This window comes from Micrasema longulum, unplaced genomic scaffold (genome assembly GCF_059751315.1).
Source record: "Micrasema longulum isolate JH-2025_06_02 unplaced genomic scaffold, ASM5975131v1 h1tg000109l, whole genome shotgun sequence".
NCBI classification, from domain to species: Eukaryota; Metazoa; Arthropoda; class Insecta; order Trichoptera; family Brachycentridae; genus Micrasema; species Micrasema longulum.
The window spans coordinates 606,552-632,866 of record NW_028277315.1 but is presented as its reverse complement, the minus strand read 5'-3'; the positions used below and the strand labels follow the sequence as shown (position 1 = coordinate 632,866).

General features: G+C 32.7%; 1 protein-coding gene across 1 annotated transcript in view; it reads right to left on the bottom strand.

The window, feature by feature from the left end:
* The window catches only part of Mitf (transcription factor Mitf), a 76,351-nt gene extending 51,178 nt beyond the window's left edge, over positions 1 to 25,173 (bottom strand). Inside the window, exons 1-2 of the mRNA XM_088237983.1 lie at positions 25,009 to 25,173; positions 19,742 to 19,926 (exon numbers count right to left, since the gene is read on the bottom strand). Coding sequence (XP_088094109.1) covers positions 19,742 to 19,926; positions 25,009 to 25,173 — 350 coding nt within the window. The remainder of the gene's footprint in view (positions 1 to 19,741; positions 19,927 to 25,008) is intronic.
* Positions 25,174 to 26,315: the final 1,142 nt, after the last annotated feature.

Below are 26,315 nucleotides of genomic sequence, written 5' to 3'. Positions count from 1 at the left end.
TGCAATCATGAAAGTCTGTTTCCGAAAATTGATATAAAAAACGCAAAAACAAGCCTATTATAGTGTGTTTAACACAATTATTCACCAAAAAATTAAACATTTATACTTTTTTCATGAACAACATCAAACGAATTATTTTTTTATTCGATCAATTTGTCCCATCTCTAACGTTTTTGCAAAATGATGTAGCCTTGTAAGAACGTCGTTAATAATTAGGTTTATTTTAGTTTTATATTAGTTTTTAAGCTGATTTTATATATTAATGTTGATTTATGTTTCAAATTAAAAAAAAAATTAACACGCCTGATAAAAATGATTTTTCGTGTGTCAATATAAATAACTCCTGTCACGTTACTACAAACTTATGTCGTCACTTTTTCTGACAACTGTCATTCTAATCATGTTACATTTTAAGGACTATAGTTATGATCATAAATGTAAAAATTGTGTCAACCCACCTTGGTCTCCCCTTTTCTTATATTTGTGTATTTTTTCACCTTTTTAGCCGATGTAGTAAAATACGTTATCTACATACCTTAAATATTAAAATTAAACTAAAAGAAAATATTATTAATATTTAATTAAGAAATGTTGATATTCGTGTTAAATAATAAATGAGATGTCTTCACAATAACATTTTCTCCGAATTCGCAAATCACCTAATCAATTTCAATCACGACTTTAATAAAGAAACAGGAGTTAAATTCTCACATAATAATAATAAAGGGTTAAAAGTAACTAACATGGAAATATTTCACACTAGGAAAGCTTTAAAAAATAATGTTCCTTTGATCAATAACCAAACAACTTTTCAATATAGCCCGTTAAACGATGTTCCATTGTAATGGTCAACCTTAACCAATTAAACTCACGCCCCTCCCTTTATATTACTAATGCAACGACTTTGGTGAATTTGATTTAAATTATTTATTGACAATTCCTAATGGAATTCCATTGTAATGATGTAATAACTTATATTTACATATACATAACAATATTTCGAATTTGTCCAAATTTTTGTAGACAAGGACTGGATTCAACTCCCTGGGGAGCTGTTTATATTAACATATAACAGAGATTTTTTTTTTTTATAGATTGTTAATTTTTTTTTTTTTTTTGCACCACAACAGGCCAGGAGGCCCAATTACAGTGGTGAATTACATCAGAGATGAAGAACATTTATTATTCTTCATCTCTGTTGTAATATGTTAATATAAACACCACCCAGGGAGTTGAATCCAGTCCTTGTCTACAAAAATTTGGACAAATTCAAAATATTGTTGATAAATTACCTGGTCCATGAAGAAGTATAGAAATTGAAAAAATAACATTTTCAGGCGTTGCCTAGTATGTAGGTGAAATAATTCAATTAGATGAATCTCACCCGCATAAATAAAGGTTTCAGCTTTTTAACTTCACAAACATCAACAGATGAAAGAATTGAAGGAATATATATGTTCAAATATAGGCAGAATGGTGAATGTTACACAGTGTGTAAAGTGGCCACTGAAACCAGCCATTGACAGGTCATAAGCCCTGTAGATGCCTAGACTTCTATATTACCTTCTCTTAAATGTTCTTCATCTCTGTTGTAATATGTTAACATATACACAAGTTACTAATTAAAAATACTTGGTACACTTCCACTTATTTGTTCGACTAATTAGCTCTTTTACCCTCTAATGGGGATCTTCTGAAGCTGCCACAATTTTGAAGATGCGCTAATTGGTCGAACAAATAAGTGAAAGTGTGCCAAGTATTTTTAACTGGTAACTTATACGTAAATATAAGTTATTACATTAAATAACTAACTATGGTGAAGGTGTACAGTGGGTTTTGCGTGTTGGTTTAATTGGTGTCCTGACGAAGAGACGGGCACGTCTCGAAACCGTCAAACATAGAAAAGTCGATAAGTGGTTATATACAAATATTTAATAACATTTAGTAAAATGTTTGACGATAAAGTTAATGCTTTAAATATCAATAATATTTTTTATATTTATTTTTACATAAACGGCATGCATTGCCTTTAACATATACACAGAACATAAATATGAAAAAAATATTTTACATACATATGTAAATACAAAATAAATAAGATAAAATTGCAAAACTATAATAATAACAAGTAAATCCAGATAAGTAATTAAAAATACTAATGAAATATACACATAAAAAGCAAAAAAGAAAAACATTTTTGAGAAGGTAATATGGAAATCTAGGCATTTACAAAAGTCAACAGATGGAAAAGTTGAGGATATGTGGGTGTTTAAACATGGGCAGAATGGTGAATGTTACACAGTGTGTAAAGTGGCCACTTAAGCCAGCCAATGACAGGTCACAAGCCCTGTAAATGTCTAGACTTATCTATGAGTATGAGTAGAAGTATCTATGAGTACATCAAAAAACAAACGCAAATATTAAGTTTAAGTTAGAACTAGAAAATAAATTAAGCTAACGACATATTAAAATATTGTTGTAGATGCTCCAAACGCACTCTAGTTACAATGTTTCTACTCTTTATTATCTCATTGCACGTAAGCGTACAAATCACGATGACATTGAAAAGATGGTCTGTAAATATATATACAGAATGTTTAAATTTCAGTTTAAATTCACCGTATTTTAAAATTTATTGAAACAGATAGGGGACGCATTTTTGAGAAGGAAAACAGAAGTCTCGGCATTAACAGAATTACGACCTATTTTTGGCTGGTTTGACTAGCCTCCGCGTGTAAAATTTACTATTTTGCTACGGTTAAACATCCACATTTCGTCAATAGTAATATAAACTAATGATACTCATACAAATACAATGTATTTAAGATGATTCTAAATGAAAATGTGAAACTAATTATTCATTAAAAGGAACACTCCCACACTACCAGAAGCCAAACTAGAGGATGGGTCATGGGGTCTACCACAAACTCTGAATTCGGGCAAAGAAATTTCAGGTTTCTGGGCACCAAAATATTTTATATGTTACCCGAACATTACAAAACGATGACCCGAATTCTATTGAATAAATTTGTACTAAAATGGTTACTGGATTTAGGTAGAGAAAAATCGGAAAACTTACTAAAAAACATTCTAAGATAATAAATGGCATATATATTGTATAATTTTATAATAAATTAACTCGTAGGTAGTCATGTTAATTTATATTTGCATAAAAATGTCTGCCTTAAAACAGGTTGTACCTAGTTCGGCAGACTAGACATAATCAAGAGAAATCTATTACCTTAGTACGTGTATAGTAGAAATTGTTTTTACGTTTATTTTCAATGGAAATTTTACAAAACTTGGTTTGCGGAAACTTTACACTATATTGATTGTAGTAAATACCGTAACAATATAATTTAGGTTCTTTTCACAAAATGGTGTACAAAACAAAGAAAAAGATAAATATATTTTTGTTTTGTACACCATGTGAAAAGGACGTAAATTATATTGTTACGGTATTTGTTACAATCAATATAATGTAAATTTTCCGTTGAATTTAAATTTGTGTATATTTTATCTGTTCATCCACAGCCGTCATTCGTATTTCAGTTTATTACCCAGTTTTCGGCCGTTGAAACCTTTCTGGTCCCCTTAAATAATACAAAAATAACATAAAAATATCAAGATGTATAAAAAACAAATAAAAGCATGGAAGGAAAGCAGATTAGTCAATTTTCGCTAATCTCGAATTGTATTTATTATTTAAACCGCTCGTTTTAAAAGATTGAATTAAAATTAAAACATCATATATACTATACACATACCACACAGCCTGCGGATTATTGCATGCATTATAAATATATAATGCGGCTTTGTAAACAGGATGGGATTATTAGTTATTTATTATGTAAATGTATCTGATATACACATAATAACTTCCTGTCAATTTTTCATGAAACTATTCGTACGCTGATGATGTGAAAAACATGTTCGTAAATTTCACTATTACGATAGGAGACAACAACGCACGCGGCAATCAGATCGAAACATTGTAATATTTGGGTGATACAGTATATTTAATTATATTAACACTTAAAATATCCCGACAAGGTTGACATGAAATATTTATTTAAATAGGTATTTTTACACGAAAATATTTCATAGTCCTGGCACCTGAGGCGTAAGGCAATCTTACCAAAATTGATCACGTTAAACTGCGATTGATGTACCAATTTAGTACCCTATGCACCATTAGATGTGAAAAGGAAATGATGATGACGATTTTTTTTCTCATTTCGACGTTTTTTTATTTGGAATATTTTAGTGTATTTATTCTTCAATTAAAAACAGTATTGTGAGGTAGGTAGTTGAACAAAAATACATACATAATTTTAAAAACATATAATTTGTAGATATTCATCGATATTTTATTTTATTGAGTTACATCACAGAACACCCAGGCTTGAGAAAAATCACATTTATTTTTTGTGTTCTTACCGGGAATCGAACCCGGAACCTTCCGTGTGTGAGTCAAGCGTCTTGACGAATACACCACCTGTTTCCTCATCTGCACTACAGAACCTACATCTAGACATCCCATCGGCGATACAATAAAGAACTCACACGAGAGGTAGTATCATACATGGTCAATATAGTGCAGGCAATTGGTAAAATAAACCAAAGTAGGGAACAAAATGCCGAACACTCCTCTAGTGGAACGGCAGGCCTGTTGACTGCTGCCAACAGGCCGGCTTCCCCTGGAGAGTTTTAAGTGGTTTCCTCTCCACATGAGAAAATGCTGAGAAGTTCCTGATTAGCCCACATTAATATATCCCTCCTGATCTCAATAGTTTCGATAAATTTAAAGCTTTTTATATGTAAACCTTGTATATTATAAGCAAGGTAAATAATAAAGCAACTCCCATATAATATTTTTTTTTTTAAAAAAACTACATCTAGAAGTTTCGGAATGGTTCATTCTAGCAAGGTGTTTGTTCAATCTGCATTGTAGGGGCTCTAGTGATACCTCTTACTCACTTGATTTCAAGGGTTCTGGTTCTATGTCACACACGGTACTGTATTCTTCACCCGCCGGATACGGAAAAAACGTACAAAACACATAATAGTTACTATTTCCCTTCATTGTTAGCGATATCAACGTCCGATAAATATGACAAGTCGACAGCCGTAAGTGGGTTCCGCTTGAAGGGATTCTAACCATCAGAACTGAAGGTGAAAATCATTACATATTGAATTAATATTCATTCATACATGTGAGATTGGTATTTATTTAACTTTTTGTAAATATATATTTGAATTAGTAAACGCATTGCCAAAGGGCAATTTCTTTCAACCATTGACATATTAATACACATAGAAAAGGGCCCGGCCCTCAAAAATCATAACACTGAACTCATGCCCAAACGCTGTCACTTACAATGCGTATTTAGTCGTTTTTCGACCGCCAGCCAGGCGTGACGTTTAGAATCGAAACCAAAATGCCTGCTTGTGTCAAGAAAGCGTGTAAAAAGGACTGTAATAGAGTGTGCCGATGATGTATGAAGTTTTTAATTTTTTTAGACATCAAAGTGAAAGGGGTCTAAAAAGTTACATTTTGGATCACATTGAACGTAAAAATAATTTTTAAAAAAATCTATACTACTTTTGGCCCTCAATTGAGGTTTGAAGTTGATCACTGTCTGAACATTTTGTTAATTATCTATATTGATAAAATTATTTTTTGTTAATCACACTACAAATTCGAACACGTTTTAAAACTACTGAAATGCAAAAAGTTTATACTCCGCGGAACTGATTTCGTTGAGCGCCTGGCTAATATTGACAAAAATAGTGGCTTATTAAAACAGTGCTACCCATTTATTACAAAACAAAGTGCAACTCACGCCTTTAGATGCTAATTTAATAAGGTTTAATGCACATTATAAAATTGAATTGGACTGATTTTCTTACTTAAATACGAAATGGCAGCCGGTTTAGCGCAAAAAATCAACTTTTTCGAAAACTTCAAGCTCTGGTTGAAGGCCAAAAGTAGTATCGAATATTTTTTGCATTCCAAGTAATCCAAAAAGCAACTTTTTAGGCCCCTTTCATTTCAAAATTCTTATCGGCAAACCATAATATACATCTTTATTTTACATGAATGATAGCATATATCGTGATTTGTTCTGATCTATTTTTTTATTGTTCAAGGCAACGCAATCGATGTAGCTTTTAGGAATTACGTATCTATTTATTATACGTCAGTGCCTTGTTATTTATGTGCCGTAATTAAGAATTTTGTATATGTATCAGTATTTAAGTAAAATGTTAAGTTTTATTTTTGTAAATGGTGTATTTTAGGTTATTTTCGTTTTAAAAGTTTTGATTACGGTGCTATATATAGGTGTATTGTAAAGAAGAAATGTGGTTCCTTTCACTGCACTTACACTTAGGAAAAAATTATTTCAAAATTCGGAAACAAAATATTGGCCCACCCTACTGTGTAACTTTTCATTGCTAAATATTTGTTCACGAGTGATCAACAAGACTTAAAACAATTAATATTCATACATAAATACTATTTTTGAAGACGTCAAAATGGGAAAGTGGCGCAATTCTTACTTACAGGACTGCAGGCATATGTTTTTTACATAAATAAATGTAAGTTAATATTATTTTTGAATTCCCAAAATCCAGTGAAAAGAAATAAATGAATCAAAACTAAAATAATTTAAGGGAAAAATCTGGTTGGAATCCACCAAAAACAATGTTGATTGTTAACATTAAAATACAAACATTTTTATACACAGAAAAATTATTATCCTACATTTTTTTGGAGGATAATCAGCTTTACCTTGGACATCCTTGAAAGTTACACGGTGTCTTAAGTGTCCACCTTTACCAGTCAAAGACATGTCATAAGCCCTGTAAATGCAAAGGCTTCCATATTTCCTTCTCAATGTTTTCCCTCTCTGCGGCAACAAATTTAAATAAATAAATATTAGGCAGATAGATACATAATTTACATCCATAACACGCCATTGAGGTTTATAACTAGAGTAAGCATAAGTGTTCTAAATATGTTCCCTCAACCTGCGGCTGATTGGCATATGTTTGATAGTACGGACTTCAGTCTGTTGCGAACAGCGAACTTTTGTCTCCTCGCAATTACTAAAATGCCTATATGTACGCTAAGATACTGCACAAATTGATCTGGAAAACCGATGGCATAACCTTTCACCGGTAAATGATGTTTTTATCTAAATCAATACTTGTTTAAAAAAGCTATTTTAATGTTAATAAACGTCTTATTAATATGTTACCATTATTTATATCTCATGTCTCTGCCCTGCTCAGTTAGTCGGGCGAATAGTGAAACGATAAACAACGGTGATGCGTATGTGGAAGGGAGCGACATACTGAATAGAACTTACAGCAGACTGATGTAAACAGTCCTTCCTTTTTACTGTACTGCGTGTTTTGCTTGCCAAAGTCGACGTGATATGACGTGACGACTAGTGCTCCCTCCACTGGTCATTCACTTTTCTTGGGGGACGATTTTTTAGCTCGGGTTTGTACGGAGTGTCATCTCTATATATTATATCTCAATGTAACACGCATCAAATTATAGGGATATTATTTTTCGGTGACCCTGTACGTGGCAAGGGAACTCATTGCGCATAAAATAGTTATTACAATATTATTGTTTTATTGTTATTTTAATGTGCACAACACACTTATGAATGTACAGACTAAAAATAACAATAGAAAAGCGAGACTTAGCGAAGTTTAAAAATAAAACACAATATCAACAACACTAGTGCCTCGATTATGAACGCTATCTTCATATGTATATATCGAGACGGTATACTTAACTTCTGTACTATCTGTATCTTACCTCGGTATGTTCTACCTACTTGTCATATCGACATCATATGATCGAAACAAGCCAATGGAATGACCGCAAACAATTAGTCCACGTTTCTTACGTCATTTATAGTTTAAATAGTCTTTAGTAATAAAAATTGCTCACTTCAAAGCGATTAAAAACTCCAATAAATCCCAATTCAAGCAAAAAATGCTCGTTTGAACGTGAATTTTGTATGATTTTTGGAAATCACCTAGACGGTACGCTTAACGATCGTCTGTATGTATCTACCGATCGACTACAAAGCCGGCTTCTTTAACGTCTCGATGCATACACTCGGAAAGATAGTAAAATAGATGGAAAAAAATTAATAACTAAATTATTTTTGTGTGTAGTGCTAACTTTCTAACGTCTAGATACTCTTATTTGTTAATAGGACAGAATCTAGCGACATTATTTTCACATCTGGCGTTCGTTTTATTAAAGTGACAGTTATGTCGGAATTAAATTCGACTTCAAAATTTACTTATTTCTCTCTCATATTTATAATAGACTTTTAAGAAAAAAAAAGTGCCAACCTCAAAACGATTTAAAAATTAGTTAAATCAAAATTAAAGGAAAAATTGCTCGGTGGAATTTTTTTTGACACTTTTAATGCGTAAAAGTATCGAAGGGTTCTAGACCCGTCGGTATCAACCGATGTACGTAGATCAAATCTTGATGGTGGGGGATCGGTAGTGTACCTTTATAGTCGGTCGGGAGACTTTTATCTTCAACTATGACGTCATACTAAAGCTATGTCATTTTAGAGCGTAGATATGTGTACCGTCACGTACGCTTCCCCTTGTTTCATATCTATGTACCTACTCGAAACTTGAAGGTGGGGGGTCGGTAGTATATCTTTATAATCGCTAGAGGGAATCTATCTTCAACTATACCGTCAAATTATATAATTGATCATGTCCAATCCATTTAATCCCAGTCAGTGAAGAATTCACTTCCCTCTTTTCTCAATTCAATGAAGTGCATATTATGTTTTATTTTTTATTTTATTTTATTTAGAAAACATACAGTCATACAAAATCAGTATTAAAAACAACATTTTTTTAACATAAAAAGACCAATTAAGTTTTCATAAATAAAAAAGATATAAACATTAAATGTGACAAAAAATAAAAAATAAATAAGAATTTTAAGTGAAAAAAGGATAATTGTTGACATTTGCGTTTTCCATGGAGGTAATAAATTAAAATAAATAAAAATACCGAATGTACACTCCGAGCCATCCACGCACACACATGAACGCACATATAAAACATACACAAACATATACATTACCTGCGGCACATATACATACATAGCATAAACCACTCAAGATGTACATTCAGCAACTATCCCAAATAATCGACCCCATGAAGAAATTTTCTGTACAAATGCAACGTGCAGTTAAAAATGTCTACATCAATACTGAGTCCGTTATAATTTCTACAGGTACGTCTAATGAATGAATTCGAGGTATAATTCGAGGTATAATGTTCTTCTGGATGACCTTCTTTCTTGGCTACCAGGTTACAGAGAGCTCCTTCAAGCAGCTTTTCTCGTTCGACAACGAGATTCTTTTCTGTGTATGTGGGCACCGCTAAGGAAACTTATGTGCTGATGTGCGGTATGTGGTAGGCAAGCTGTATAAAGAAAATTCAGACGGCGTTTCTTAAGCACAGCATAATAATTGTGTAACGCATTGATAACGTTTTGAGAACCTGGCTACATCTTCATAGTTCTGACAGGCAAATAATCAGATGATACGGAATATAGACATGAGACATGACAACCGTTTGTTAAACGAAGAGTACACTTACGCTTACGTACAGAATGATTCAAATATTAACATATTACAACAGAGATAAGGAACGTTTTACAGAAGAAAATATGAAAGACTATAGTCTTTAAAATATAGCTTGATTAGAATGACAACTGCCAAACTAATGTCAATGGTGATGTGAAATTACCGATCACTGATCATGTACCGATCAAATCAATTTAATCAGTTTTTTCATGAAAACATAAAACTCTGTTTCCGAAAATTGATATAAAAACGCAAAAACAAGTCCATTATGGTATGTTTAAGACAATTATTCACTAAAAAAATAAGACATTTATACTTTTTTCATAGACAACATCAAATTTTTTATTTTTTTATTCGATCATCTCATCATCATCTCTAACGTTTTTGTAAAATTATGTAACCTTGTAAAAACGTCGTTAATAATTAGGTTTATTTAAGTTTTTTTTTAGTTTTAAAGCTGATTTTATATATTTATGTTGATTTATATGTCAAGCATTGTATTAAAAAAATTAATTTACATACCAGATAATGATTTTTCGTGTGTCAATATAAATCACTCCTTAGACGTCACTACAAAGTTATGTCGTCACTTTTTCTGACAAATTTCATTATAATCAAGCTATATTTTAACGACTATAGTGCATCCACATTACTTTACACACTGTGCAACATTCACCATTCTGTCAATATTTGAATATCTATATTCCTTCAGTTCTTCTATCTGTTTATGTTCGTTTCAATTCTCAATATTCCCTGCCAAAGCTGCTCGCGACAATTGGGCAGTGTACGGTGAAGATGCTATGAATTTTTATCTATTTTGTTGTAAAATAATAAAAGAAAATACATTATCGATTAATTTGTTGATCGATATAAGTTGTGTCCATTTTTTTACAAATGAAGAGAACAAGAGGACAAAACAAAATAAAACATTCCATTTTGAAGGCGTTTAATCAAATAAAATAATATTTGTTACGTTGAACCTAACAAAACATCTTTTAGAGCAGCCATTTTACTTTTTTTAATAACTTTCTGTGCTCATTTTTCAAAATGGAAAAAAACGAACAGAACTTTTTTGATACCTAATAAATTAAAATACAAACGTATTAATAAATACAGGGTGGTCCAACCATAACGCACGATGCTAATTGTAAATAAAACAATTTTTTTTTTGAAGAACTATCTTTTTTAAAATTATTATAATACGAGAAAGAAAGAAAGAAAAAAATCTATGACAATTATGTGTGAATCAAAATATCGGCCAAACGCTCGCCACGGCTTCGGTGGCATACCTCTATTGGATGGTCCATATTTTCAATGACGCTAAGGCATAATTGAGGTTCAATGTCGTTAATGCTCCATTTTACAACTCGTCTATCAGTGGTGTGTATACTGTCTTTCTTTGGACATATTGCTAGACGTGAGCCGGACAGTCTAGAAAAGGCAATAATGTCTGGCCGAGTTGAAGGTAGGAGAAGACGGAGTAGAGTCCCATATAGATGGACTGACCAAATGAAGGTGGCTACGGGGCTAAAATTTGATGAGTCAGTTCGTCGGGCTGAGGACAGACTGGAGTGGAACAGACTAATCAGAAGTGTTCATGGTGAACACGATCTTCAGCATTGAGGGACCGACTTGGAAAGGAAGAAGTCGTTAATGTGTCAAATTATTCATTTATTTTATTTTATTCAGATATTTAGAACATTACAGAAAGAAAACCCAATTCGATCTACATACAATAATGGATCACAAATTATAGTAGATAGTAAATTAATATAACAAAATGTAAAAAGAAAAATTAAAAGTTAGAAAGTGCTTTCCTAAGGGAAGGCCCAATGTCGTGAAATATGTCGACATCCGAGGCAAAGCGATTAAGTAGCAAGATTGCTCTACCAACCGGCATAAACATTGGCAGGTTGGTTCTGCATCGTGGTAGGTAAAACAATCAATGCTGTCTTTGTCGAAGATAGTTATCAGGTACAAACAGACCTACATCCATCAGAATTTATGAGTTATGTATGCGACCACCCGAAAAAATTGAACACCCAAATGAACGTCCCTCCTCCCCCATAATGACTGATAGCCTAGCATCCCCAGAAAAAGTCGTTGGGAAGAGCCAAGGATAATATCCACACTCTTTTAGATACAGATAGCGCAGAAATTTCTTCTGCACTCTCTCCACCGTCAAAGAGTATCGAGCCTCATTATCTCATCCTTTAGCTCTTGAATTGTTCTTGAAATTTCTGTAATGTGATTCTGTTGACTTCCCATTGTAATGCGGGCCGATATTTTGAAAGGTTGATTTGATCAATTTGCTGTAAAAATTAAAAATAAACATCCTGTATGTTGTAAAGTAACTACGCGGATAATATCCTTGTAAAGTTGATTGCTGAGTTGAGACGTCCGCACTATCACATTATGAATGAAACGAGAGGTCGCTTCTACTACCTATACACTATACAGTTGGCCACACATAGTACTTACCGGCAATACAAACTACCTTTTATTAAAAAAAATATATATATATATATTTGGACCCCTGTATTTAGTAGCCTTACGTGTCATGTACAAGGCTTGGGTACTCGGAAAAAATCGTTTTTGTTTGTCTTGGAAATGGGATGTTCGATCACTGATTTTGGTTTATTACCTTTATGAGTCCAATCACCATTGTTGCAAAGTTCAAGAACAATGGCGCGTGATAACTACTTTTAACTACAGTGTTGATATCTGTTAAGGATATTCCATCTTTCCTGCATTCTGCTTCAAGATTATTGCGTTGCAAACTGAAAAATGGGCACTGAAATAACAGATGTTCGATACCCTGTGAAGAAATATCATCGCATGGACAATAGTCATCATTCCTTAATTTAAACCTATATAGATAACTTCTCATAGCTCCGTGTCCGGTAAGAATTTGGGTCGTTTCGAAAGTACTTTGGTGATGACGACGGAAGTTTGCTGCATCAGCCAGCGTTGGAAAAAACATTTTAGTGATTTTACCTGACAAACTACCTTAGGTACTCCTTATATAAAAAATTACAACAGGGATGGAGAATACCTTAAATAAGGGAATATGGAAGTCAAGGCATTTACAGGGCTTATGACCTGTCATTGGCTGGTTTAAGTGGCCACTTTACACACTGTGTAACATTCACCATTTTGCCTATGTTTGAACAACCATATTTCTTCAATTCTTCCATTTGTTGATTTTAGTGAAATTAAGGAGCTGAAACCTTTATTGTTGCGAAGAGATTCATCTGACTGAATTATTTCACATACTAGGCAACGCCTGAAAACAATTTTTCAATTTTTCAACTTCTTCTTGGACCAGTTGGTTTCATTACAATATTTGAGTTTGTCCAATTCAGAAAAATATTATTATTTAAGCATCTTAAGTGTTCTTTTACACTAAAATTGAAGTTTCTATTAGTTTTTCCAATGTAGATTGAATCGCAATCATTACAATTTAATTGGTATATCCCAGATTAATTATATTTATGGACTTTGTCTTTGTGATTTTTTAATAATGTTCTTTTTTATTAGTTGTGTAGAACGCCGGTTTAACGTTTGATGTTAGGGAATTCGATAATTGTTTTGAAAAAATGTCATTTATAAAAAGAATCCGCCTCTATTGTTTAATTAGTGGTTAAAAACAAAGTTGTTTTATTTATTTTATTATAATGAATAACCACAAAGTTAGTGCTTCAAATATAAATTTATATAAAAAATAAATTTTTACCCGAATACATCGGTAGTCAGATGGCAGAAGGGACCATCTGTATTTTTGTCTGTGTTTAAGTTTTCAAAAGTTTTAATTAATATTTCAGTAAATACACGCAGAAAAAAAAATCGAAAAATCAGCGTCATTTAGAATGGTAATTTATTACTGTAAAGCAACACTAAAATATTTTAGTTAGTCTTGAAATTAAGACGTATTTCAGCTCTCCTGAAGATTTTTGAAAATTACAGATGGTCCCTTCTGCCATCTGACTACCGGACATGTTTTGTGATGTTCAGCGTAATAACCAAATTCATCGCTATCCTACGAGGGTAGGTGAAGGTTTCAGACTCCCCAAAACAAGAATCTAGGCAACTCAAAACAATCTGTATCATAAAGGACTTAAGATCCCTCTTTCATTCCCACACGCACATGTATCCTCTCCCTCATACATTCACGCATACACACATTCACATACACATGAATACAAACGTCACACAAATACAATTACTAAACTTCTTTTCTTATATATTATGTGTCATTCTCTACATGAGGGAGTGCGGATATTATCCATGGCTTTATCCCACTGAGTTTCTCCAGGGTATGCTTGGTTACAGCAGTTTGAAGACTAGAAGGAATGTGTATTTAACAACGCACTTCTTTCGATTGTTGAGCGGTATTATTGACAACCCTGAAATTATGCGGAGCATTAGCTTTTATGTTCCTGATAATTACCTTAGACAGCGTCAACATAGACTGTTTCACATTCCAATATACAGGACCAACCTGCCAATGGTTATGCCTGTTGGAAGGGCTATCTCTATGTTGAACAATATCACTTTGGACATTGACATTTTTCACGTCTCTGAGGGAGTTTTTCGTTACAAGATTCTCTTACTTTTTTAACATATTATTCTTTGGATATTATGTATACTAATGTGTTTTTTTTACATATACCTAATTTTACCTAATTATTTATATATGTATGAATTAAGATATTTTATTTTGTAATGTACATATATATGAATAAATAAATGATAAATGATAAAAAAAAAAAATGATTATATTTACAGTGGAATTTTTTAATTGGCTTTAGTATTGTTAAGATTTTTCTAATTATTTTGTTTATGTAATAGCTGTAAAAATCCCAAATAAAATGAAATAAAAATATAAAATAAGATGTTTAATGAGATGCCAAAAGATATTAGAGATGCTGGGTCAATCGCATCGTTTTGTGGGATGGCGATGATTTTTGTTAAAAACGAACACCTATATAGGTAGATAGAGTGGCATCTGAAAGCGTCTGGATTTTATAACGATGTTTTGTTTTTGAAATTATTTTTGTATATTATTGTTATTATTTTTGGTTTATGGAAACAAAACTAAAACAAAACTCATTAAAAAAGCATGTAACTTTGAATTATGTATCCTTACCTCTGTTCTGTATAAATACATTTAACTTTTTAATAAAGATACCAGTCTCGAAGATGTCGCGAAAGCGATGAAACCGGTCACTGGATATTTCAAATTTGTGGATTAAAGTATCACTCGTGTTTTATTTATATAATAAAAAAAAAGTTGTATATTTAGCTTTGTTTCTTTGCTGTTCTCAATATGTGTTATTTTCTAAATGCTAATATTATTTAAAAATAAAAAAAAGAAGCAGCCCGAACAAGATTTAACAAAATGAAAAATCTTCTTCGTAACGATAATATAAACCTTAAGCTGAGACAACGAATGGTCAAATGTTATATATGGTCTGTCTTACTGTACGCTGTAGAGGCGTGGACTCTAAAAGTTAATATTATAAACCGCCCTGAAGCATTTGAAATGTGGATCCACCGTAGAATGTTAAGAATATCTTGGACCGATATGATAACCAACAATGAAGTGTTACGTAGAGCCAATACTAATAGGGAACTATTCACCACTGTTAAGCTCCGTAAGATTTCATATTTTGGCCATGTGTTGAGAGGTGATAAATATGACATACTTCAGCTTGTCACGAGGAAGAAGATCGAGGGACGTAGAGGGGTCGGAAGAAAACAGCTTTCCTGGCTTCGAAACATCCGAGCATGGACCAGGATTAGAACTGTAGAGGAGCTATTTCACACTGCTCAGGATAGGGAAGCTTTCTCCCAAGTGATCGTCAACGTCGGGGAACCCGTCATGACACGTGAAGAAAAAGAAACAGTTAAGGTATAACTAGGCGTTAAATTTTTATATGTACAACTATCTAAATAAATAAATTACAAAATACGTGAGATAAGAGTGTTTTCTACGGCCGCAAGACCGTTTGGATTATCACCCCTGGTTTAAGATTAACGATCTTTCATGGCGATGGCTTATTGTGTCTTCATTGATTGTTCCCAGTACCGAGAACTTTTAATTACCCGCCAATTGCTTCCTCACACACACACGGTCACACATACTCTCACGCGGCCGCAAGGCCATCGAGCATTGCAGGGATGGTCAACTCAAACCCGTAATCTTCTTTTTACTGTCCAGTGGTGGTGCTTATAATCATCTCTACCATCTAGAGAGTGATTGATTTAAGTTTTTTTTTATTTTTTTTACCCGACTACATTTTGCTTCACATATTGGCCACACAGATGTAAAAAAAACTATTTAAAAAACGGAAAAAAAATAATACGGCTTGGTCAATTTAACCAAATTAAGTGTTTCGGGTAATGCTTAAAGTCGCAATAATGTTCCTTATGAAATTCGTTATGTATAATTTCACATTTTCATATTTTTTAGATGTTTTATCATCAGTGTGACCATATATGAGCCAAAATGTAAACGCATGCAAAAAAGTACAATTATTTTATTGAATATTATATAATTTATATAATTATATTCTATCAGATGGTTAGTGAATATAGAAAAAATATGATTAGTGATTTATAAGTATTATTTCAGTTTTTCTAATGTAGATTGAATCGTAATCATTACAGTTTAATTGGTATGTGCCAGATCTATTATATTTAGATACTTTGTCTTTGGCTTAATATTTTTTAAGAAGGTTTATATATTTGATGTTTGAAAGAAGAGAATTAGATGATTGTTTAGATTTTTTAAATTTATTTATTCAACTTTTTGTACATAGTGGTATTTGTACACTGACGGGCTTATTGTCAAATGGCAATTTCTTCCAACCAACCAATAAAATAAAAGTTGAATTATTATAATTTACAAAACACATCCAATAGAAAATTAAAATAAAAAAAGCTAAATATATATATAAACATTGATATAACAGGATTTATATATAAATTACCTTAAATCAATGGGAAAAAGAAAAAAAAGGAGAGATTAAGGAAGAGATGTTTCGTCAGACGTGATTTAAACAGAGAAACTGTAGAAGTTCTTTAATCTTTGATGGTGGATGGGAGATGCCGCATGGACACTATACGAGTTTAAAAAAAGAAGAATTGTGGATGGATATTAAGATAATGCTTTGAGAATTAGAACGAAGAGGTAAATCATGAACTAATAAGCGTTGAAATTTTTCACGGAGGTATATAGGAGCGTTAGGACTATAAGGTACATTAAACAGAAGTGAGAGGGAGTGATAATATTTATTTATTTTAGAATATTTCCTAAGACAAAAAAAACCTTATGCATGTATTCTGAAGTCGCTCAAGTTTATAGAGTTGCTCACAGCTTAAATCAGTCATGGAAACATCGGCGTAATCTAGAATGGGTAGTTTTTGTCATTCATAAAAAGAATTCGCCTCCATCTTATGATATCTGTTTCCTTTCGGGAGGATTATTTTGTCAAAATTTCGATCGTCGTCATATATCCATCTCTTTCTAACGCAATCAAAATTGTATTTAGCTCTTATTCCCTTTCATACGATACGACTGAATTTACGAAACGAATTAGCTACAAAATACGCCACCGCTGTTTGCGTACGTTTTTACTTTTGATGCAGTCGTGAATGAATACATTATTGTTCGTACGCGTCTCCCGACGTCCTGACAATGCACCATGTCACGGATGAGATGATGCAAGTTATAATATTGTCGAGATGAAATTAATTGGTGGGAGTAGGAAAACCGTATGTACTTACCATAATGGTAACCGGCCGGCCATACAAAGGTCTCAAACGACATAACTGATTATATGACAAAGTAACCGGTGGCCACCGAACTGCCGCGCAATCCGCGAACCACCTTAACTCTGAAAATCCACTTTCGAGAAAAACGCAAAAAACAATTTAAACAAGTTAATCGCGATGATATTGATAAAAACTTTTTTTTTATTATTTCATCATAGGGCTTTGATGATTACGATTAATTGTGAGAGAAAAGCGTGTCATATTTTATTTTTTGCCCAAAATTAGCTAACATGCAATTTTAAAACTTGATACTGCAAAAAAAAACTCATTTTAGTCACTTTAAGCAATTATTACAGCCTTAAATGCAAATTTTCATAAGGTTTAAATTCAGTTGAGAAAACTGATAGCAGATATTTCTTTTGAGTATAAGCAGTTTGAATTGAAACAAACAATTTTTTTTAAGACACAGTGTATTTATCAAATTATAATGTAATTTTTTTAATGAAAACACTTGGCATTTAAATCTTCAACATAGTCAAGCTATTATTATTTTTTTACACTCTATTTTAGTTAGTATTTAAATCCATAATGTTTTGAGCCTATCTAAATGTTTGTAGACAGGCTGGATTTCCTCCCTAGGGAGTTATTTAGATCTTAATTTGTTGCAACAGAGATTAGATTAGAGAGAGAACACATTTTTGAGAAAGGGGTATGGAAGTCTAGGAATTTACAAGGCTTATGACAGGTCTTTGGCTGGTTTAAGTAGCCACTTTACACACTGTGTGACTTTTACCATTCTGGCTATGTTCAAACATCCTCTCTATTTGTACATAAGTGCAGGAATGACAGAATATTTCATATCATATTTCAATTTTTAATTTAAAAATTTGTTATTCAATTTCAATTTATTTATTTAACGCGTTTATGTACATTACAAAAATGTTTTCAAGGCATACAAAACATGAAAAATAAAATTGCAATACAAGTTTAACTCGATAAAACGGAAAAATTTCAAAAATGTATTTACTGTGAAACAGTTGTACTGCTCATTAGTAAGGAGTAGACCTGAATACAACTCTTCGGTTTGGTCTCCCTACTATGAAATTTATTCTCATGCCATCAAAAGGGTACAAAATAAATTCTTGCGCTTTATAAATTACAAATTAAAAATACCTGTAGAATCCTTAAGTTATGATTTCCTTAGAAATGAAATGAGATTACTTGAATTGTCGGACCGTAGAGTTGTAGCTGATTTGTTATTCTTATTTCAAATAATGAGATCGATAATTGACAGCCCTGCTCTGCTTGAACTAATTCAAATTCGAATACCTGGTAGGTGCACTTGAAGTAAGGAATTATTTTTTTGTAACAATTCACGGGCCAACTTCAAAATGCACTCACCTACACCCAGGATACATAGGTATTGAAATAAATTTGAACAAATATTCGATATTTTCAATACAAACTGTGTTCATGAATTCAAACGTATTCTCACTCTATATTTTATAGAAAATTAATGGACTTATTTTGAAATATTTTTTTACATTTAACTTTGTTTCCTGGAATACGTGATTTTTTATTTCTTTATTTTAACGTGTTAGACATAATTTAAATTGTACATTGGTGGATTCATTGCCAAATGGCAACTTCTTCCAACCAATTGACGATGATGATTTCACTAAATACAGGTATTCTTTAGTTAATTTAAGTTTTTTTATTTTTTAAAATTTTTATTTTATTGCTCTAAAAAACTTGTAATTTTTAAAGTACTAATGTTGTATTTATTTTATTATTATTATTATCTAGTTATTCTTAAGTTTACTGTGTTATATTTATATTTAGAACATAAGATTTTCTCATGGTTATTGTTATCTTTTATCTAGAGATGTAATGTTTCTTTTTAACTTTTTTGGCTTTAGTATTATGTGTTCACTAAATTGTTTGGTTTTAATTATTCTATTATTTCATATTGTGTACTAAATTATTATTGTGCACTGCTGTGATTATTTTGCAAATTATTTTTTTTGTAAAAGGTTTTTTGAACCGTTGATGTAAAAAAAAAAAATAATAAACACCAAGGTATTTTATGGAATCTACCCGTTGCAGAAGCTGCGGCCCTGGTTTTGCAAGCAGGAAAGCTGCCTATGTCTAAGGAAGTTACTAGAAACATAAGTTAATCGTAATACCACGAACCAATCGGATTGAAATGTACAGCGCCCTTATTGATCACTCACGAAATCAGCGCTTTGAAAATGGACAAATTTGATTATTACAAAGATGGGTATAAAACAGTAAGAAGAACTTACTCCTTTTTGTTGTTGACCACGATGACCAGTTTCACCTTTCGCGGCCCCTTCGTCATGCTGATGGAGGGAATGGTGGTGGCGGGCAGGCGCGGGGAGGCGCCGCACCCGGTGAAGTTTCTGGTAGCGAAAATCGCGAGGCCGAACTCTTTCTTCCAACCAGAAATTTCCCAACCGAGAAATTTCCACTCTCGAAAAAAAAGTCCTCACGAAACAATCAGGTTTTAGGGTGGAAATTTTAGAAAACAACGCTTATTTCAGGTTGGATATTTTTCAAAACACTTTTGCTTCGGGTTGGAAATTTCATAAAATCTAGTTTTTCTTTGGGATGAAATTTTCTTCTTCTGGTTGTTAATTTGCCAAAACAAGGTTTTTTTCAGGTCGTACGTTTAATAATTATGATTGCATAATTTTTTTCCTCAAAAAGTAACTTTTTGAAAAATGCCTTGTTTGCCTTGGTTGGAAATTTCAATAAATAACTTTAAATAAAACTACGATAATACTGGTTGGTTTGTAGCGTGAAAATTCTTCTCGGGGTACTCTTTGCACGCAAATATTTTCGTCACTAATACTTGGTTGCGGTTCGGTTGGGTGACTCTTGTGACGAATGTTCTTTAGGTTGGAAATTTTCCCCTGAGAAGAAATTCATGAGAAATTTCCAGGTTGAAAATTCTGCTTCAGTTAGCTATTTTTCCGCTCTGGGCGGAAATTTAAGTCTATATCAGTCTGGGTGACGATTCGCCTCCATCGTTCTTCAGGTTGGACATGAGGAACGAAGACTAATAAACACTTTTCAGTTTGTATATACCACTACGTAATTTACGTTAAAAACGATTTTGGATCACTTTTATTTAAATAAATTATTTTATCAGTCTTAAAAGAACACAATAATACCTGTTAAAAATCAATTATTTTTCTATTTTTTTAATAATTAATTGGAAAAGATCGATACGCAAAAATTAATAAGAATAGGCCAAACTCGACTTCCCGTCTTTTTTATATCTCTTTTTGTAAACGTCTTTCTCACCTTATCTTTTTTTTATATAATCATTACTTTCTCTGTCACATACAAGGAATTATTACCAATTAACTAAGGATGACGACATAAATAATAATATAAAAATAATAATTGTGCCACTACATTTTTTTTTTTAATGTATTTTTAATGGGAATTTCTACAAGTCCGCGTCTACGCATATTGCCTATTAATGGGTTTAACATGTGTGTTATGATTAATAATTTCTAAATATTAAAACTGTTAATAATTCATTTTTAACTCAATTTATAATTCTTGTTTTTTTTGCAACATGCAACAGAGAGGGAAAGAAATTTGAGAAGGGAATGTGGAAGTCTAGGCATGTACAGGGATTAATAATAATAATAATAATATTTGGCTGATTTATATAGCGCCATTTTTGTGAAAAATTACCTCAAGGGCGCTTTACAATTGTATACTTAAACTTACATTCTAACTAAACAAAAGTAACATATTGTATTTTCCGATTTGAAAATTGAGGGTATGATAATCTAAAGAAGTAAGATTTTAGTCGGGATCTGAACTGACTGGGCTGTCAATGATTCGTAAGTTTGAAGGAAATTGGTTCCAGGCAGAGGGGCCGGCTATGGCAAAAGCACGATTTTCAAATCTAGTGTTTGGGGAGCGCCGGATTTCGACAAGTTTTCCTCTTCCTGAATCAATTGCTGACCTAGAAGTAGATTTTCTTTAACATGTATATTCCCTAATACAAAGATCCATGACCTATCATTGGTTTAAGTGACCACTTAACACACTGTGCAACATTTACCATTCTGCCTACGTTTGAACATCATATCTTTTTGTACGTAAATTATAACTAAAAAAATTTTTTTTTATCCCACATGAATATTGATTTTTCACTCAATCTTGACAAAGCAATGTAAAAATTCTAGTTTTATATAAGTTCCGTATCCAGTCGGATTAAGCCGGTAAAGAATACAGCTCGTGTGTGAAATAGGCCCAGAATTATTTTACTTCAGTCAACTAGTCACAATTGGCCATCCAACTAGATACGAAAGTTAAGCATAAGTTCTAAGGCTAAAATATTCACCAATACCAATTCTCGAAGATTGTCTCACGAATGTACTGCATATTTATTTACTGGCGACAATGCCGTGTCAGAATGTAGCAAATGCTGAACGCGAACAACAAAAAATATTTTTGCATCTCTTAAAATGGTCCCACAATAGTGGTCTAATTATAAATGTAAATGACGGAGTCAGAATAAATAAATATTTAATATATTTTTAGCATATTTTACATTGTTGTCACCCCAGAGCACGGACGCAAAGTAAAGTGTCATATAATATGGCAAACGTCAGATTTTGTTCATTGAAAAGATCATATCACTTTTATAAAAAAAAATCTATTTTGTATTTTTTTTTTTCGAATTATTTACTGATTTAATTTTTTTTTACTGGTTTGACACTTAAATTCATGATTTTTTGTATTGCATTAAAATAATGTTTTATGGTGTATTTTAGGGTGTAGTTTTATGAAAAATAATTTTTAAAATCCTAAACTTTTAATATTTGAGTTTGTAGACAAAATACTGGATTTCACCACCTCGGGAGTCATTAAGATTAACAAATTACAACATGTATGGAGAATACCTTAAATAAGGGAATATGCAAGTCAAGGCATTTACAGGGCTTATGACCTTTCATTGGCTGGTTTAAGTGGCCACTTTACACACTGTGTAATATTCACCATTTTGCCCATGTTTGAACATCCAAATTTCATCAATTCTTCCATCTTCAGTCAAATGAATCTCTTCACAACAATAAAGGTTTCAGCTCTTTAACTTCACTGAAATCAACAGATGGAAGAATTGAAGAAATATGGATGTTCAAACATAGGCAAAATGCTGAATGTTGCACAGTTTGTGAAGTGGCCATTTAAACCAGCTAATGACAGGTCATAAGCCCTGTAAATGCCTAGACTTTTAAATTTCCTTTTCAAAAATGTTTTCCCTCTCTGTTGCAACAAATTTAAATAAAATTCCTTGTAACAAAAATTTGGACAAACTCAAAATATTGTTGGTAAATCCACCTGGTCCACGAAGAAGTATAGAAATTGAAAAAATAACATTTTCAGGTAATTTTCATAAATAACATTTACAGGCGTTGCCTGGTATGTAGGTGAAATAATTCAATTACACGAATCTCACCCGCATAAATAAAGGCTTCGGCATTTTAACTTCACAAGCATCAACAGATAGAAGAATTGAAGAGATATAGATGTTAAAATATAGTTAGAATGGTGAATGTTACACAGTGCGTAAAGTGCCCACAAAAACCAGTTAAAAGGGTCATAAGCTCTGTAGATGCCTAGACATCTATATTACCTTCTCTAAAATGTTCTACATCTCTGTTGTAATATGTTAAGAAATTCATTGTTATTTTTATCAATATCATTCGTAAATAAATGACTCCTCAGTGATTAGATTATTTTTTTATACTGCATATCGTATGTGTACTCGTATTATGGCATTTTGATAGTGCATATAATTCGATGTCACGTCATTGCATCTCACACGTGCTATTCAATGACGCATAATAGCAACTGTAACACTTCGAGTGTCATTATTTTGTGACTGCAGTAAGATATTACACAGATCAAAGGACGGTTGTAACTCAAATTAGATTGTTATGATTTTCGGTAAAGTGTGTCACAATCAGAATCATTATTCTCACAAATGATTTTTTTTAACGTAGTGACGATTAATGTGCAATGCACGTGCCATGCATCAAAAGCGCTTGATTGGTTGCAAAGTCACAATAAAACACGTGTTAAATCATCAAACCCGGGCCGCGATTGATTACAAACGCTATCTCCATCGCTAAAAATTTATTTATTTATTAACGCCCTTACATATGAACAATTTACAAATAATAAAATACAATTGAAAATATAAAAAAATACATGCAAAAATTTGAAAACAAATTAAAATATTAGAAATTAAATTATTATGCGAAAATTAAAAGAATAATTCGGTAGTCAGATTGCAGAAGGGACCATCTGTATTTTTGTCTATGTTTAAGTTTTCAAAAGTTTTAATTAATATTTCAGTAAATACACGCAGAAAAAAAAAATCAGCTTCATTTAGAATGGTAATTTATTATTGAAAAGCAACACTAAAATATTTTAGTTTGTGGATTAAAGTCTTGAAATTGAGACGTATTTCAGCTCTCCAGAACATTTTTGAAAATTATAGATCGTCCCTTCTGCCATCAGACTACTGAATTGTTTCTTGAAGTTTGATAAAGTTGCAGGAAATGCATCAATTTTTTGGTTGTAAGTGTGTTTGTTCCCGATAGAGTGAATTCTCGGGAACATAGAATTACAACAACAACAACAAACCACCTCGCCGTTTCCCCGTAAGTGTAGGCAGAGAGGATAGAACGCCACATCACTATATCTTTGCATACAGATCTCGCTTCCTCTACATCCATAGATGTTATCAAGCACGCGCGCCGATTATTCCGATGTTTGACATGTTCATCTTCAAGTATTTGTTGGATTTGGTCATGCCATGTCTTTCTCGGTCTTCCCCTGTTTCTGCACCCATCAACATTCGCATTGTAAATATTCCTAGCCGGTCTTTCGCTGTCCATTCGCTCTACATGTCCAAACCAGCGCAGAGCTCCTTTCTTGATTTTGTCGATAATGCTTATCTCAGCCTTGCATAATGTACGGATCTCAACATTTGTACATCTATCATACATAGTTTTACCACACATTCGCCTGAGAGATCGCATTTCCACAGATAACAGAGTATCGCATAGATCGCATTTCGACAGGAACAGATGAATTAATTTGCAAATTTGACTTGGATATATTAATATACCTGAGATAAATATAATGGCTCCTTGGCCTGTTAGGCGAATTAAAATAGATACATTTGATCAAATCAGGAACTTCAAAAAGACTATAAGTAAGAAGTTAATGAATAGAAAGCCGCCATTTGCAATGTAATATAAATATTATAAATCATTAATAATTATTAAAAATTAAAATTTATAAATTTAATAAAACATCTTGAATAGTGGATGGGAGATGATTCCACAGTTTAGGACTTAAATAAAAAACCGTTACATTTACACAAATAAAAAAAAATACCTGCCGGTTTGAGTAATTGAAAAAATAAAAAGTAGTTAAAAATAAAGCGTTTTCTAGATTCGATTTTGCCTACTTCCCTCCCAGATTATGACGCATTAAAAATATTGTGAACCTCTTCTTGTTCTTTGCCGCTCCTGCCGGAGCAGAGGTTGGCGACCAACATTCTGAATTCATTACGCGATGATACGCCCGGCACACCGAACCACTGTCTGAGATTTCTGAGCCATGATGCTCTTTTCTGCGCCACACCCCGCCTGCCCTCTATTTTTCCTTCCATAATAAGTTGGAGAAGGGCATACTTCTCATTGCGGAATAGGAGACCAAAGTAGGAGGCTTTTTTTCTTTTGACAGTGTTCAGTATTCATATTGTAAACCATTGAGATATAATATATGGAGATAATACTCCGAACAAAATCGAGCTAAAAAGTCGTCCCAGAGGCAAGGTAATGACCAGCGAAGGGAGCAAGTGTCGTCACGCCAAGCAAATACGTAGTGCAGTAAAAAGCACGGACTGTTTACATCTATCTACTGCAAGTTCCATTTAGTATGTCGCTCCCTTTCGCATACGCGTCACCTTTGTTTGTCGTTTCGCTTTACGCCCGACTAACTAAGCAGGATGGAGACAGGAGATAACTCACGAATTGTAACATATTAATAAGACGTTTTTCAACATTAAAATAGCTATTTTCAACAAGTATTGATTCAGAGAAAAACATAACTTACCAGTGAAAGGTTATACCATCGCTTTTTTAGATCGATTTGTGCATTATCTTGGCGTATAAACGAGTATAGGCATTTTAGTAATTGCGAGGAGACAAAAGTTTATTTATTTGACACTTTATATATATATAAGGGCGGGCATATTGCCTTAAGGTAATTTCTTCCTACCTACCAAAACCGTTCAGTTTGAGAAAATTATAAATACATGGACATATTGAATCTTACAATTTTATACAAAAATTAAAAGAAAAGATTAATTAAAGCATTAAAAATTAACACTATACAATGAAGAGAGGAGAGGGGATGGGAAGGAAAGAAGAAGCATAAAGGAACAATTTAAATATTAATCTTGACTCAAATGTAAATAAAGAAGGGCCTCTAACATTAGTGGATAGATTATTCCACAATCGACCGGCCACTACTGTGAAAGAGGAGGCAACAAAATTAGAGCGATGACGGGGTATTAAAAGGGTTCTCTCGTTACTAGATCGAAGAGATAGTCCGTGTTGCGAAAGAGGTTGGATGAGCTCTCTCAGATAAACAAGCGAAGTGGGATTATTTACAAAGTTCAAAAGTAGCCGGGGACTGCTCGCAACAGACTGAAGTCCGTTCTATCAAACACATGCCAATTGGCCGTTTGAGGGACCATATTTCGAAATCTTACGCTTACTATAGTTATATACCTCAATATATAACTAG